The sequence below is a fragment of the Orussus abietinus genome, unplaced genomic scaffold, assembly GCF_000612105.2.
Source record: "Orussus abietinus isolate OABI.00-Male unplaced genomic scaffold, Oabi_2.0 scaffold951, whole genome shotgun sequence".
NCBI classification, from domain to species: domain Eukaryota; kingdom Metazoa; phylum Arthropoda; class Insecta; order Hymenoptera; family Orussidae; genus Orussus; species Orussus abietinus.
This window is the reverse complement of record NW_019395093.1, coordinates 1-17,823: the sequence shown is the minus strand read 5'-3', so window position 1 is coordinate 17,823 and position 17,823 is coordinate 1. Positions and strand designations below refer to the sequence as shown.

Sequence of the window (17,823 nt, the reverse complement as noted above, 5' to 3'; positions counted from 1 at the left end):
TTCGAGAATCACCCCGGGATATACTTCGAAAAGGCCGGCGAAGTAAAAATTTATAATGACCGCTGGAAACTAATTACATTCGTCAATCTAACGCAGTTAGACAGGAAATACCGCGTTATTCGCTACTATGCAGACGAACTAAAGAAAGGCTGCTATCGAAACCTGACTCACGGAAGAACATTCGTCTGCATCAATAAACACCACCTAGACGCGACGATACGAAACTTAGACGCGACCGAACAACGAAGGAAGACCCTCAGTGATATCACTGGACATTCCTTTTCCGATGACAATACCCGAAATAAAAGAGCAGTGTTCGACTTAATCGGCACCATCTCAAAAATATTGTTCGGAACTCTCGACGCTAGTGACGCGACGTACTATAACGAACAGATCGACAAGATTTACGAAGACGACAAGCAGATAGCGACACTTGTCAAAGAACAGACCAACATAATCCAAGGCTTTATGACCAATTTAAACATCACGATCGACGAAATAAATACAGAATTCGAAAAAACTCATGGGAAAATAGAAACAATGCAGCAATATCTAATGGACCACGTGAGAGAATCGTACGCTGCGAAAATCCAAGTAGAAATGAACGCTCACGTTATCGAACTCTCGAGCTTAGTTAACTCGTACGAATCAGAGCTTACGACATTAACTAATGCCGTCATGCTCGCATTTAAGGGACTGATTCATCCCGATATCCTCCCACCAACTCACCTAATGGACACCCTCATAAAAATCAAAACTTTACTCTGCCAAGACCAGGATTTCCCCGTAACACTCGTACCTACTCATGCCTATGATTTGATTAAAGTTAGTAACCTACAGGTACTCTATCTTAACGGACGACTGATATATGCTTCAACAATACCACTAACCAAGAGGGAAACTTACGAACTCTTTAATCTCATACCGATTCCAGCCCCGCTCGAAGGTGACATATTTACATACATAAGCCCTAGAAAACGCCACATAATTATTGCGCCCAATCGACAGCGCTTTATGCTCTTAGATGAACTCGATGGCGAAAAATGCAAACCGCTACGCAATATCAAAGTATTCATCCAAGAACAACCGTTCTATACTTCTCACCTACATAAATCCTGCGAAACCGACCTGCTTACTACTGGAAGCACCGATATCAAAAGAAATTGCGATATTAGATTTATCCAACTAGAAACCACCACGTGGACCCAATTAGAACGTAAGAACAGCTGGTTGTATGTAACCGTTAAAAAGGAATTAGTGGACATTCTGTGCGAAGATCGCGACGCGTCGCATATTGCGGTAGAAAACACGGGCATTCTCACGCTAGATACCAATTGTAAAGCATGGACCGACTCCGCGAAGCTCGTAACGCAAAATGTAAAAACCAGTAATTATAGCACGGATTTCGTGCCCGAGGCTGGCCTAGACTTAGCCGCACTGTGCGAAGAGCTTCAGGAGCCTTCCAAGATAAATCTATCGGAATTAATATTCCCAAAAAAATATAATCGCCCGAACATACATTTAAGCGACTTAGACATAGGAAGCGTCAAACTATCAGAAATCCGGCGTCGAAGTGAGATATTGCAACACCGGCGTAGACAAGATAATTGGTTAGCATCCCATAATAATTTCTTTGACTATGTACTTTTTGCTCTAGGAATCTTATTAATGTTATATCTATGTTGTACGTGTAAGTACTGCAATATATATGCTTGGTTGTGGAGAAAGCTTTTTAAACGAAGGCAAACATCGGATCGCAGAAGCACTAATACCTGCTTACAGGTATTTAAAAACTGCTTTAACCATATCAGGAAACCGAACAGAGACGTGCAAGTCCACTTCCAAACGGATCGCGAATCGACCGCTTCGAGCGAAGAAGCAGCGACCATACAACCCTTCAGGTTCGAATGCTCGTATACGAGTTCAGAGCGTCCTAGCTTGACTTCACCACCTTCCGCCCAACCTAGTCGTAAGCCTCCTTCACGAGAGCCATCCTCCAGGCCTCTGTACGGATAAGCGCTCTTCCTCTAAGGGGGAAGGGATGTTAGGTCTCTACCTAACATTGTAAGTAATATTAAGAAAGAGACTAAGCAAGGCGTCTCGCGCTCCAAAACGCTCCTGGAGACATGTTCTCCCTCGTTCTTATCTCCCCTTTGTTTATCCGAGTACTTCCGCACCCAAAACAAGATGACAGCCCTGGGAAACGTCAAACATTCAGATTCTCTGGAAAAAGACACTTTCCACCTGTTTCCCCTTCGACCTGTCCCCAAGTCAATCACATGAGACATTTCCCTCCTCAATCTTAAAAACCCACCAATAAGCATTCTCCTCCGCGCCTAGGAACATCCTAGGTCAGTATAAAAAGGCCCGCTTCGAGGGGCTCGCTTTCTGATCTATCGAAGTTTGAACTGTCTCCAATCTGTAACCTGCGTGCGAGGCACCTGTAACTCCGGCGAACGCTAGTCCTCTTGAGTTGACCGAGTCTACGAGTTGTTCCCGTAAAACCGAGAGGCATCGAAAATAAAGTATCTTCGTTACTTTGCTCGACGAGGTCTTTGGCTGGTTTCAACCATCTGGAAGCGAGTCCCCAAAAACAAACCCACGAGGAACGATCCGATCGACATCCTCGGGTAATCGCTATCACCGCTCCCGAGTAAACGATCCCCGACCTAACAGTGCCCGCATCGGGAGTCATAACCTCGCCTGTCAACCTGCGCTCCCAACTTCTGGGCCGGTGACAGGCTCTCGGTTGCGGCTGAGGGACCGCGGGTGTCCTGTTGGGACTCCTCGCCCTCGATCTTCAAGCCGATGTCGGCTTCCCCAAGACGTGCCAGTCCGATCCTCGGAGGCCCTTTTGAGGTTAGGCCCCGACGCCGCCCGCCTCGGCTCGACCGTACCACCAGGTAACTTTTGTTCCTAAAATTCTCTCAAGTCTTGAATTATTGTTAATCTTGCCCTATTGGCCTTTCCCCCCAATATCTCTTAGGTTCGACACTGGAGGGATGTCCATCGAACAGAAGAGAAAGGAAAAGAGAGGTCCCGATATCAATTTCAACCTATCTCCCGTAGCCCACCTGGTCTTACGTAGCATTAAAAGGTCATGTGGGATTTTTCCTTGAGTATTGATCGGTAGCATCGAACTCTAACAGGTAATCGGAGGACCTCCTCCGTCTAATATATTCTAAATAAAGGGTGCGGGGGACCAGGCCCATCCTCCAATGGACTTGATTCCCCGTAACGTGAGGGGGCATCGAGCCCACCACGTTACAATATATATACATATACTCTTTGCAAATACTTATACTTGTATAACAAAACCGTCGCGGCCAAAACTATATGTCTCGTGACATCATTTTGATATTGTGTGACTTTACTTTCAGTCTGCAGTTGTCAGGTCGCACACCAATGAAGCATATAACAAACATGCAGCAAAGAAGCCTTTAATGTACCATGTTATTTGAGTACATCTAGGCACATATTACAAGCTTTTGTTGTATTATGTACTTTATGGGTAGAAATAAATTACCCTGTATGTATGTTATTATACGTATGTAATATATATGTATGTCATATGTATACGGCAAATTAATGTTCATTTCCTTAATATACGCGCAACTTACACATATTACATATCTTTTGCATGTGTGATATGTCAGACACAAGTGCGCCTTAAATAGAAGTATACTATACGTTTAGTATACGTCGTTTATTTGTGAAAACGTGGTTGCTCTAGGAACGTATAAAGTACGTATATAAAACATACGAGTAAAATAATTTATATTTGTTTACATAGAATGTACGTATATTTTACGTCTGTAACAGGTAAATTTTTCTTCCCGTAATATACACACAACATACATTCATTAGATGTCGTTTGCATGTGTAATATCGCAGATACAGGAGTCTGTTAAATAGAGATGTATTATACGTTTATTAAACGTAATTAATTGGTGAATATGTAGATGCTTTAGTAACGTATAACATACATATATCAATCATGCGAGTAAAATAATGTATATTTACGTACATAAAATATATATAGCACTTTTTAGATAGGTCAGTTTTTCTTCTCTTAATATACGCACAACATACATCCATTATATGTTTTTTGCATGTGAAATACTACACATACAAATTCCTGTTAAATAGAGATATATTATACGTTTACTAAACGTATTTAATTGGTGCAAATTTTGATGTTCTAGTAACATATTTAATACGTATAATTTACATCTAAAATCCAATAGAATATTTTTGACATTCCGTGAACATATATTATACGTATATTTTTAACTTCTGATATACTGAAACATCCCGTAGCTATGAAAACATTCTATAAACGTATAATAGAGCTTTTGTTCCGTGTCGGAAGTTGCTTCAGAATGAAAAGATCATGTAAAAATGTAACGATTAAGGTAGCTAACTTGATTTTTTTGGAAAATGTACTTACGTCACTTTCAAAATAAACGGCTTATATCTCATTTTTCAAAAGCATAACTTACTACTTCGTATTATTCTTAAAATAATATACTTTTCACGTCCAAGTAAATGCAATGATGAAACGTACTCGAAAGCGTAGTTTTACATCGTTCAACATCGAGTCATGAGCTCCGTACAACACCATCATGTTCAGTACTTCAAAGTTCTTAAAATAATAAAACCGTCAATTATTTAATCATAAATTGTGAATTTCATGGTTTTAATGATAAATTAATAACCAATTGTTGAGTACCTTATTGCTGACACAGGTTACAGTTTCTACCATATCGCATTGATTAAGACGGAGGCGAAAATATTCACTTTGCATATCACACTTGCCGGATATTAATACATTCCCCTAAATAATAAATCACATATTCGTGTACCATTTCATCGTTTTTCCGATAGTCCATCGTATTCTATTACTTACATAATTCTCATAGTTGATAGCTACATCTGATGGAACCTTCTTTCCAGGTTTTCGAATATGTAAGTAATTATATTTTCCTGGTAGAGTGCAGCAAATTGTAAGAGGTTCTCGAAAGACAGGCAATTGCAATTTTCGTTCAATATTAGGTTTTTTCACTACAGCCGTACCGATCGAATTACATGGATCCATTGTATTCCTCAATAATTTGGCCAGCTTCTCGAAAATATTATTATTCATTATTGAAAGAAACTGAACCTAACCTAACAAAAATTGAAAGACCATATCTAACCAGATAAAAAAATGTTGGAAACTAAATTTGAACATAACATTTTATTTAGCGAATGTTACGTCCCACAAAACCCACTTCTCTAATTACGTATTAATAAACGTCATAATTATTATAAACATTACATAATATAGCTCTTTGATTTATTATCTTTCCTAAACTCGGATTATGAATTACATGTGCGTCTGAAACAATCTAGAATTTAAGTAATTTCTGTACAGGAAAGCGATAAGAGAGAGAGTCCCCCTGTTCCTCAGTCGTCTAATTCTTCAACGAAGCATATACTCTTACGTCTATGACATTGACTCTATCAGACGTGAAAACAAAGATATAGAAATTTTACAATTGACTCACTCTCTCTCCAATCTCCATGGAATTGAAGTACTTATGCTGCCAGGAATCGGCACAATATTTTCTCGAGTATTTGGTCATTGTACCGGCGGCAAAGATGAAAGGATCGTTGGTTCTGTACTCTAGGTCTATAACAAGTTCACCGTCGAACACGAGACCAGCTCGTGAAATTGCTGAAATTGGGCCATTTATGTTAAAGAACTCATAAATACTGAAATCGGTTATATTCATCATTCATTTAGTAACACAACATTGGGAGAGACATTGCGCCGTGTGGTAATAGAATTTATCCTTCCTCCAAACACACCTTCGTATAATAAAACATTGCCAAGTACATGGTTGCAATGAATATTCTTTACAAAAATCACTGTTTCTGTTGTACATTAAGTTTCTACAAAAAATTTCTTTTCCAAAATTTAATATTTCAATGAAATTTTCATCAAAATGTTACCCTTCCAAAAATCACTATTTCTGTTCTATAATAAGTTACTGCAAAAAATGGCTGGAATCGTATCACAATATCAAGTATGTACGTCACTTATGTCACTCTTTGAAGATCTTAATTAAACCACCGGTATACATTACAATAAGTTAACGGCACACACACGTCTTTGGTTCTTAAAAGGTTAATTCCTTCCCTTCTAGTTTTAATATCTTCATTCTATATGATTCAACGCTAGATGCAATACTTTTTAGATTCACTACATCTTTGAGTTATTACTATAACAGCAATTATTTGCAATCTAATTGTCATTTACTGATATGTTAAGTGTTTTTTTTTTTATCAAGGAATACTTGGCTGGTCGGTAATCAAAATTTTACTGAAGTAAAGCTGAAGTATTAGTTTAGGATTTCGTAAAATTGTTGTTTATATACATAACGCCATTGAATAAGTTAGTCTTCTCTTCTAAAAATAACAACATTTGTAGTACCAACATTGAACTAGGAGACATAATTACAGTAAAGGCTTAATTAATAACAAACAAGTACTTTTAATACTGTGTTGATCCAGCCGATTAGGTATTGTAAAATGTTTGGTACCGACCGGTCAAGTAGTCCTCAATAAGGAATCACTTAGTATTTAATATATATCTAAGTGACAATTAAATCACAAATAATTGCTGTTGTAGTAATAATGCTAAGATGTAGTGAATCTACAAAGTGTTGAATTTAGCGTTGAATCATACAGAAGGAAGATACTTTAGATTAGATGAAAAAATATTAACCCTTTAAGGACCAAAGACACGTATGTGTACCGTTAGCTTATTGTAATGTGTACCAGTGGTTTGATTACAATCTTCAAAGAGTTAAATGACGTACATACTTGGTATTATGATACGATTCCAGTCATTTTTTTGCTATAACTTGTAGGACAGAAATAGTGATTTTTGGAAGGGTAAGGCTTTGATGGAAATTTGGTAGAAATATTCATTTTTGGAAACGGCATTTTTTTGTAGAAATTTCATGTTGGACAGGAGTAGTGATTTTTTTCAAAGAATATTCGTTGCAGTCCTATACTTGGCAATGTTTTTTTACACGGAGGTGATTTTTTTGGGAGGGGAGTATTGTTGTTCTTAGAAGTGCGTGAATTGTACAAAGATTACATTTCTACCATGTAAATATTACATGACTATGTTCATTCCCTTTACAGGTAGCCCTCCTACAACACGGCATCCTACAACACGCTAAGATAAATTGCGGGAACCGTCGTATAGCACTGCACCCTATGACACTGTTTCGCTCTAACACGATAAGAAAATTGCGAAAACCTTCGTACGACACTGTACTCCTACAGCACTGGATAACATGATTTTTGTTTAACATATTTAAAATGTAAACTACCTTAAAATAATGGCGGGAAGGAATAATAAACTATAGTGTCTTTACATGAAAATAATATTTCTCGTTCTTTTTTTTTTCGTTTTGTGTTATACATACATTTATATTTTTANCGTTTTGTGTTATACATACATTTATAGTTTTAATAAAAATTAAGTTGCTTATATGGAATTAAAAAAAAAAAGTTTGTTTTTAATAGGTTTTCGGAACGTAATCCCCCCTTTTTGTACTGACTCTGAGTCTCATATAAGACGGTTTCACCCAACACGGCATTTTCTAGGAACCCATCTACCGTGTTATAGGAGGATTACCTGTACTTAATGAACATTATAATTCTTTCTAAGCTGTACAGTCTGAAAACCTTACATAAATACTTATAACCATAATTGTTAAATGTTCTCATTTATTGAATGACGGGTAAGAAATTATGTGAACGTACCCATAAAAGTATTTATTGAAATTTCTTTTTCGTGGAAGTATAAAAAAAAGTCACACGATATCATTTGTATGCTACATTCTGATTCGATTTTTAATTTCTTGATATATTTATGATCACCTATTTCTTCCAATATCCAGTCAGTTACCTTACCATCTGGAATTATAATCACTTCGTTTTCAATTAAAGCCTGAATCACTGCATTGTAAACCTGATAAATAAAGAAAGCAGTCAAATACGAGTACTATATGCGCACATCATTTTGTAGTAAATCGATGTACCTCGGTATCATTGAAAAAGATTGCATCAAGAGACTGGCATGGTGGTGATGGTGGCCGAACTAATGTGATCCAAGAGCCTTTTACACCGAATTTTAACAATGCCTCAAGGGCACAATAACAATCCAAGTTGTGGCCATATATAACAATTGGCACTAAACAAAATAAATTTCATATATTAATGGTTAAAGTATATTGTGCCAAGATTTGTAGAAAGATCGAAAAGATCATTTGTTTATAAATGAGATTATGAAATGCTACGTGGTGAGAATTAGACAGTTTGAATTTATAACTCGAAGAAGCCTTAAGTTCAATTTTCGTTTCTACCTTTTTTCCTTCGACTCTTTCCTTATGGAGAGCTTGAAAGAAGGAAGCCCGTTTGCAAGGGCGGTTTTTTTTAGTAGTGCTAGACCTAATATATATCAAAGGGAGCCAAACTGTTCTTTGTTTCGGTATTGTAAAGATTAGGCAGAGATAATTCGAAAGTATAAGCTGTGACGTTATTTTAACTTTATAACTCCCAAAACGAAATTCCGGCAATTAATTGTCCGCCCCTCTGGCGAAGTTACAAATAAATAACCTGCAAAATAATCTCCGTCTCGTATCCGCTTAAAATGACAGCAAATTTTTGGGCGCTATGCCCGCCAAAGTGCCAATCCGGGACCCGAACCGCACGGGCTACATCCGTCGGGGTTCGTATCAGCGTACGGGAGCTCACTCAACAGCGATGAGCCTTCCAACCCACCCATGGATTCGCACCAGCGTAAGGCCTGAGGGGTCGGTCCCTCAACTAAATCAAAACCAAAAATTATCGAAAGCCCCAGACACATAAAACTTGAACTAAAGGTAGCGATACGAGACGAGACGCAGCGTCGTCGACGACGAAAAATAGACCGGGCTAGCTCAGTACGCCCAAGCGACCGCGGAGAGGGCGGGGTCCTTCCAAAAAAGCAAACCAGAGACGGAATTAAATTAAAGGCCTATTTATTCCAAAATGAAAAATCTGGACTTTGACAATCTCAAAATGGCCACGGGCGGGCCCACAATCCGGTACCGGCCCGGGCGACGAAGCGCGCGCTCGCTCAAAGGGATGATGCGCGCGGCGAGGCGCACGGAAAAGAACGGTGGCTCTAGACAGCCAAAAATCCAAAACGCGAAATTCAAAACGCGGAACTAAATGAATGACCTATTTATTCCAAAATGAAAAGAATTTAACCAGGGTTTCCAAAATGGTCACTGACGGGCCCATAGTCTGGTGTCGGCCCGGGCGACGGAGCGCGCCCACGCTCGAAGGAAGGGTGTGCACGGCGAGGCGCACAGAGGAGAAACGATGGCTCGTAGACAGGCAAAGTCCAAAAAACTACGCGAGACTATATTTTCGACTGTAAGGATTGGCTCAATTACGGAACAAGAATATTAGTTAAATACAAGACAACGGGAAAAGTGAGGATTGCACGCACGCAAATCTCTACGCGGAACTCACCCAAATCAGAAAAGTACAGACGAACTAAATTTGCGCAGAAAATATTCGAGGGTGAACGGGCGGGCAACTTATAAAGTACGCAGGTAAAACAAATTAACACATTCACGTCATTTTAAATTCTATTACTGATTGCCGCTGACATGATCACGTCCTTTAACGATACAAGTTTGCGATCCAAGCCCCGTAGACAACTATTCAAGCATGAACCGGGAGATTATTCGCTATGGCTCGAATGTTTCGAGGTGTGCACAGTCGAAGGAACTCTACCACTAAGAAGAAGGCGTTTCGGAGCAAAAAGTGGAGGAACTAAACTGTTCTGGAACAAGGATAAGGGCGCGGAGAACAGTCCTTGGAAGGTGGAGCCGTCACATGGTAGAGATGAGATAGATGATTGGGAAATCTTAGGACGGCAGAAAAAATAGTTGGGTTATTTATTAAGAAATTTTTATTTCCTTATGTTGCAAGCAGTTTGAACTGCAAACTTACCTGATGAGTGATGATTTATCGATTTCGTGAGGGTTGCCAGACACTCAGAAGCTTCCTGATCGTCGTTGATAGTCAAACAATTAACGGGTCCGGCGTACTTCGACATTTCACCTCTAAATATGAAGTGAATTAAAATCGGACATGAATATTCATTTTTGTAAGCAATAAACATGAATATTTCAATTCGTGATACTATTATTAAGAAGACATTACCGTTGCCCCTTTCCGTTTATTTCTAACGGATATTTAGGAGGTTGATACTGAAGTCCACATGTCAGTATTAGATAATCGTAAGACAACTTCCCTTCCGTCGTAATGATCACATTCCTTTCTTTTCTATCAAATCAAATATTACGTTAATATATTTCAGCACATTATAGTAATACATTATTATTATTATTATTATACTGTAGAATGTCATTGATTGTTACTGACTACTTTACATTGTGACATACGTCCCGTCGGTCGGAACCGTGAGACTACAAAAAGAGCACCGGTCTGAAAGACGCGACCGTCGCATCTCCCAGGGATCCTAAATCCTACTTTCGCCCTTGTTCGAACCCACCCTTGAACACTATTCCTTAACTTTTTCATTACGACAGTCCGCTCCGCTAGACAACCGCCACTGAAAGTGACACCGCGCTGAAAGGGTGCACATTGCGCTTCGGCAGTCTTCGTTTGAACTTACGTCTTCCACCTGAACAACACCTCCTTGACTGCCTTTTGTATATACATTTTTCTAAGTGTTAAATAACAACTGTTTTGTCGTGTTATTCCATTATTAAATTTCCAAATTGAAATCTAACTTTAAATTTTAAAGAAATTAAAAGCTATCCCAATAGCGGGTCTTCTCATCTCGGTACGATGGCCAAACTGTATTACATATGTTCAAAATGTACTTTTAGGATAACTAATCCAATACGGGTCAACACAATCAAAAGATACTCTGTAGATATGGCAGAATTTGTTACCAACTAAAGGCGGTGCTCGTACACAGAGGACGTCGCGCGGATGCCGACTGTAGTCGGCACTCGTAACGAAAGGATTAAGACCGATTGGGCCCCAGGCGTTCGTTCCATTCGTTTCAATCATTTCATTTCTTGCATTAATTTGGTTTATTTCATATGTTTCATTTGTTTCGTTTGTCTCATTTGTCCCGTCTGTCCTGTTTGTACCGTTTGTTTTATTTTATTTATTTCGTCCACTTCCTCCGTTTCATCCTCTTCATTCACTCCATTTATGTAATTCATTTCATTCGTTTCATTAATTTTATTTCTTTATACTACTAGCAAATTGTACGAGTGGAAAGTATCCTTATTCTTAGATAAAATGTCCGCTGAACTGTCCTTAGGCGAGAAGTCCTCAACCACATTTGTTTACAAAATGCTCATCATTACTGTTTAGAAAATCTGTTTCAAATCTACATACCTATTTATTGCCGTAACTGTTCCATTGACGACGGTGACCCAGACCCTGCCGGGAACAGTTCCCCAATAACCCCGACAGTACCGTCCTTTGAAGGGAATCATAGAATAAATCAGACTGCTCCGTTTTTTTACGTACGGTAATCCATTTGTAGAAATTAGAGTCACATTGCTAAAATGTGTGTGATTGCTGGGTAATCTGAAGACATTTTAAATTTAGATTAGTTATAGTCGTATGAATAAATACATTACCCTATACTAAAAAGGACATACATTAGCATTAACTTCATGTGTAACACTTATATCGTACAAAAAGTTCTAACTTCATGCGTAAGGTCTATTTCTTATTGGTCCTTGAATTCTCTTGAAAGAAACCAACGCGGTCCAAATTATCCAGCTTTATCCTTAAATTTGTTGTGACAAAATACTAGGCTCGAACAGTCTCCGCCTCGACGGTCGTCGCGGCGCGGTCGGCTAGCGCAGAGCGCATGCGCCAGGTTCGGAGAGGGCGGGATAAGACCAGACAACGGGATTGGGAAAACTCAAAATGATGGCGGGAAACTCAAATTGGGCAAATTTGAAAAAATGTAGTCTACAAAATCAAAACGGAAATCAAGAAAATTCACAGATTTATTCGAACAATGACAAAATTCGAAAAATAAGTTATCGAACCATTTGGGCCGCGGATAATAGAGAATTGCAAAAGAAAACGGAGTTCGACGGAAGGTCGCCTCAAAGAGAATCAGGTTAGAATCGAAATAGTTCAAAAGTACGGTGGGTTCGCAATAACATGCCATCTGGCAAAGATAAAAGGGATTCATGGCTACTCTGCACCGGGAAAGACAATGGGTGAGACAATAGAACGAGAAAAGACCGAGTCGGGAAACTCGAAAAACTGATTCGGCTTTAATAAAAAAGAAAGGGTTCCTAAAGCTGAAATTTAAGTCACAAAGAAAACAACATAGCTAGCCTTCATAGACTGACGGACTTAAAGTTACGCGAGAAAATACTATTCTGAATTAATAGCTCAAAATAATCTCAACCCTACTCGAACTCTAAATTATACAACATTAATCAAAAAAATTACTCGAAGGACGAATCGCAAAGCTAACCTCAAAACTCAATGCAAAGCTAATGATCGCAACTGGATGACAATTGGGTCTTCCGGGAGAGAAAAATGGGTCGCGATTGCCGCGCGACTTCTCCGCCTCCTACCCCGAGGGAGAGATAATTAGACAATCCTACGATTCGAACACTGGCCGCGACAAAAAGATTAAATTGTTAAGCTAGAAAAATTCTCTCACCGAAGATCCAAACCATTCGCGTCTTCGCAAGAGATTATGAATCTAAGATATCGTAAAAGCAAAATTCACTTGCCGAAGGCCAAGACCCTTCAAAAACCTTCGCGAGAAAAGCTACTAATTTATCACGCTCGAAAAACGGTCTCGGCGAAGACCGAAACCATTCACAAGTCTCCGCGAGACAAATCAAGCTAAATTTTCGCGGCCAGACGATCTAAATCTTGAGTTACGCGCCTCTACTCAAAACGGCGCGACAGAAAATTATCGGGAGCACGACGAAAAAAGAAAAGTCGCTCTCGTGTTTGCTCGAGGAGTCCCGCGGCCTCCCGGGAGACCAACCTGAAGCTCGGTTTCTTTTCGCCGTAAACCCCACCAGGAAAACCCGGAAGATCGACAGCGTTAAACTTTGGAAGGCCGACTACACGGTTGGTTTCCATTCACCGGCACGACACGATCTGGGCAAAACATTTCCAGAAAAACAACCGGAGACTCTAGCTAATGTACCGACAATGGGAGTCCTCGATCGGGCACGTGGGACTCACTGCTAGATAGAAAATTCGCCGCCGCTTGCCGGCCCCTCGATGAGCCGGGAAGTTCTTGAAGTCGGCGTACAATCGGCTAGACAATTTCAGACAGTTCACAATGTAAGGAAACTGCTCGAGACGCTGATCCAATCGGTCCGACGGTCGAATCCAGAGAAGACCGGAGTTCTCCGTACGCGGTCCTTAGTAGGGATTCTGCTGGTCAGTCCGAATCCTTATCCGCGTTGTTGATTGGTCGAAAGGCTGCGTGATTTCCAAATTGGGCGGAATTGGCATGCGCGGACCCAATTCATAGGGCTGGGGGCTACGGTGGCGCGGTTGCGACGATGTGGTTATTGGGCAACGGTGATACGCACCCGGCGTGCGCCGATCCACCGGCAATGCCACGTCCATAGCGAGCGGTGGCCCGTCAGGCCCTGCCGCGCCTGGGTCTGCGAGGCGGCCGAGATCTTCCCCTCCGAGGGATCCTGGCTCACACGGGACAGATCGTCCCACAAGCCCCGGGTACTCCGGCGAGGACGGATTGGGCTCCTTCCTTGAGCGCGGCCTTCATCTATCGCCTCGTCGGTGGCAGCCATGGTCGCTTTGGGAGCACCTGCCTCCTGGTCCGACTCCTGGCCGGGAAGTCCCGAGGTTTCTGCGGGCTGGCGTACTCGAGCCGCCAGGGCCCGTCTACGGCCCGCCCCCGTAGGCAAGGCGTCCAAGGTGCGTAGCAGGGCCAACGACCCTATGGGTGGACCTGATGGGTTGACCGTGGCACCGCGATCGGTGCATCCAGGCCTGGTCCCTTGCTCGCCGCGGCTTCCTCGACGGCTTCTCTCTTGAAGCCAGGGCGATGAGCGATAGCGCATGCGCGCGACCTCCGTGAGGTCGGCGGTGTTTATACTCTGGCCTGACGAACGAAGTCTCGCTACGACTTACAGAGATTTACGAGCTCTCAAACACTCCGCCAAATATTTATCGTAACATTCCTGTGAGTGCTCGAGAGCGCGCCCGGGAACACAGAAACTGGATGAATCTTTTACAGAAAATTTAGAGAGTTCCCGTTGATCTCTGAATTAACCTGAAATAAAAGACGCAACCAAAATTAATAAACTATAGGTCCGCTTTTCCCCTCCTCCGAGTTAGTGATCGTCGGACCATGGATCCTGCAATACACGAAAAAGGCAACCATCGGTCAAAATTTGGGGAGTCGGAACGCAGCAAAAATTTACCACGTCACACTGTATATTACTCGTCTGAATTAAGTCAATGGGTATAGTAAACGTATATCGTCTATTATCCAAATGAAATAAATGTCTTGTAAATGTACAGAATGTAACTGAAGAGGATTGTAGTGTACCGTGAGGGCGATATCCTAATCGAGCGCGAAATTGATCGGGATGCGCGACGTAAGGTGTTCTAAGTATCGATCCTGCTTGTGAGAAACCAACATGTGTCCGTTTTATTGCTATACGAACTAGCGTAACAATTTAGAGTTAACTAACAAAGAGAGGCTATCAAGATGTGATGAGCATAGCCGAAAAGTAGCCGTGAAAAGCATAAGTTAAGGAGCGTCACGAGTAATGTCCTGAGTCCACCGAATCCTGCGTTAAACTGGTGTTTTCCGCTTTGTTAAAAAAGACGCTTCGCCTGCGTCTTGCCTTCGGGAGGGGAGCAACATCGTTGCCAAGCAGTTTTCGAGTTGTAGGGTAGGTTCGCAGAAGTGCGCCCATAAATTCCCTGAAGAGGGTTGCCTAAAACTCCGTAGAATTTTTCGAGCACGTCTCCGTCATCAAGCAATAAACCAATAAAGAGGCCCTCGCTGAGTTGAATCCTCATCGAGGACTCTCACTGATTTATGTTGAGCATTGGAGATAACTTATGGCCGCCCTTGCTCAAAAGATAGCCACATTCGGAAAACACTCAGGCGACATCTGCGGTCCAGGCGGACGGACTTTTTCCTCAAAACTCCGCAGAGCTCATCCTAAACAGTAACGGAATTCGTAATGACGGTTTATACAGCGCTTCTCTGGTTGAAAAAATAGTCGAAGTCCTGTACCATTTTTTCCTGCAATGCGTAAATTTCCTGTAATCACTAAATACCGCACAGCAAATCAATCGCGTTCCCGAACAGAATGCATAGCGTAGAGGATGCCGGTAAGGCTGCTACACCGCAGACAACAGATCGCACCTTTCTCCGCTATGCGTTCCGTTCGGGAATGCGATTGATTGGCTGTGCTTTATTTAGTTATTACAGGAAATTTATGCACCCTAGGAAAAAATAGTACCGGACTTTTCAACTCTTTTTTTCAAGAAGGCTAGCGCTGTGTAAACCTTGACTACGAGTTCTGTTATACCCTGTATAATGTGAAATCAATGTATCGGAGTCTATTATATAACAAGGAGTGTGTTTATTTTAAACGTATAACCATTCTGATTTCGTTGCACAGCTACTAGGTAGCACCGGTTTTTGATGCTCGTAAAAGTTGAGCTATGGTCAATATCTGCAACTTCCGTGTATTATATTGTCTAATGTATGACGAGTTTTTAGTGTCAATTATTTTGTTAGTTGCGTAAATCCCGTAAATTTACTTTTGATGTTGCCTTAAATACTTGAAACAATTAAGAAGTAAATAATTAAAACCTTGTATGTAAATACCAGTTCTATACTCTGTCTTCAGCACATCACAACGAAATGAATACCATTAAATGTTCGTAGGAATTGTTACGGTGAGAAATTGATATGTATTAATAATGAAGCTTTCAATCTTAATTAAATATGCCAAACTTAATATTTGTTGAAAATAGCGATTTTCCATTTTTTGTTGAAAGATAACGAGTTGTCAGCCATATAATTAATCTTCGGACTACGATGGAACATAAATTTATTGAAGAAACTTAATCTATTGATTGATTCGAGTGAGAAGAAACATTTTTTAATTGATACGATAATACCTTGATACCAAATATTCCATTAAGGCGAGACCACAATTTGAAGCACCGACTATGACAATTCGTGTGTTAACCGTTAACGTCCGTATTGATGCTAATTGTGCTGTAAGCATAAAAAGTGAGAATTTTTCGGGACATTTTAGATCCGAAGATTCTGGATGGCTGATAGGATTTTGTTCAAAATTGAATCTTATCGGATTTCTTGGCATCACAGGAACCATTACATTTAAACAACATACAAGCGGATGTCTTCTCGTCTAAAACAAATATATACAAATCACTTTAGTTTATATTTATAACTAACATAACATACGCCATTTAATGTACCAGTTATCTTATCATTCTTACAGAACGAGAATTATTATGCAATATAAATTCATTTTTTAACTAACAAATGAAGTTCTCTAACTCAAAAGTTTAGAAGATCGTGAAATTGAAGGGTATCTGGTGCGTGCTTAAGGTAATATGAAAGTGTGATATATACTGCGATGTAAATTCCTACCCCTGATTGTCAAACCGTCATACACCCGGTAGTAATTAGGAAAAAGTGTGTCAAGTCCGATCATTGGCTCTTCCGGGAGCCCGATTTTTCTAGGACGTTAGGTGCACGCGCGCACCTTGGAATCCCGGTAGCCGATAGCACAAACAAGCCGACTCGGTCCGGTCGACGAGACCTATCCGGGCGTATCCAGCCAGCCACTCAGCTCCGCGAAGATCTTACGCCCTTCACGGCACGATAGAGTCGGAGGCTTCGTTATGAACTTAGAATGAGCGAGGAGTCGGCCGCGGAATTCGGGAACAAATTGGGTTGTTAAATAATCACAAAATGTTATGCGATAAAATCCCTCGACAGGATCTTTATTTGGGGCCCTATTTCGACCTCAACGTACGGGCGCGTCTGCGGAACTCTATTTACGGAACTGGAGGCGCCTGTCGAACGGGACAGGCGGGGAAAAGGAAAAATACAAAATTATAAAGGTTGCGCCGGTATTGGTAACCCCTCGGCAAGGGCCTAAAAGGGGCACAACGCCCGGTTGGAAGGACTTAAGTCGGGGGTCGTCCCCCTCCAATGGTATGTGGAGAAAGACTTGCCCGACGCGAGTAGTGGTAAGGTCACTCACACTCGTTTGTCGTAAAACCAGAAATATTACGTTTTGAGACGTATCAAATCGCATACAAAATTCAGTCAGTCGACAGGCTCCCGGTTTCGCGAGACAGCGTGTTAGAATTCACGTGAAGACCGATAACGGTTTAAACGTTTCCTCAAAAATGCTCCGCGACTCACCGACCCTCTAAATCCCAAAATTGAGATCGCGTTGCCTCCTTTAGGCACCAGGTTCAGGTCCCGTCTCTTTGTCATGGTCACGTGTAATGGTATGCAGTTTTGTCGGTGCCTATGCACCTAGAAACTGCATCCGTCGAGGGTTCGAGCCTCACGACTCCTGAAACCGAAATTAATTAAATTTTAAAGTTAAGAAAAGAAAGAGACTGGCGAGAGAGCGAGGAGAGCGTTTGCGAACGATCAGCTGAGCGCGTCAATATTGTGGATTTCGG

General features: G+C 41.1%; 1 protein-coding gene across 1 annotated transcript; it reads right to left on the bottom strand.

Annotated features, from left to right (window-relative positions):
* Positions 1-2,956: 2,956 nt before the first annotated feature.
* On the bottom strand, positions 2,957-17,629 carry LOC111674203 (cilia- and flagella-associated protein 61). The gene is made up of 12 exons (XM_023433644.1): positions 17,555-17,629; positions 16,273-16,526; positions 11,497-11,691; positions 10,282-10,404; positions 10,069-10,181; positions 8,103-8,254; positions 7,825-8,032; positions 5,550-5,719; positions 4,910-5,122; positions 4,733-4,837; positions 4,568-4,645; positions 2,957-3,142 (listed from the first exon to the last, which is right to left on the bottom strand). Exons 1-12 carry the CDS (start codon positions 17,627-17,629, stop codon positions 2,957-2,959), a joined length of 1,872 nt encoding a protein of 623 aa, XP_023289412.1.
* Positions 17,630-17,823: the final 194 nt, after the last annotated feature.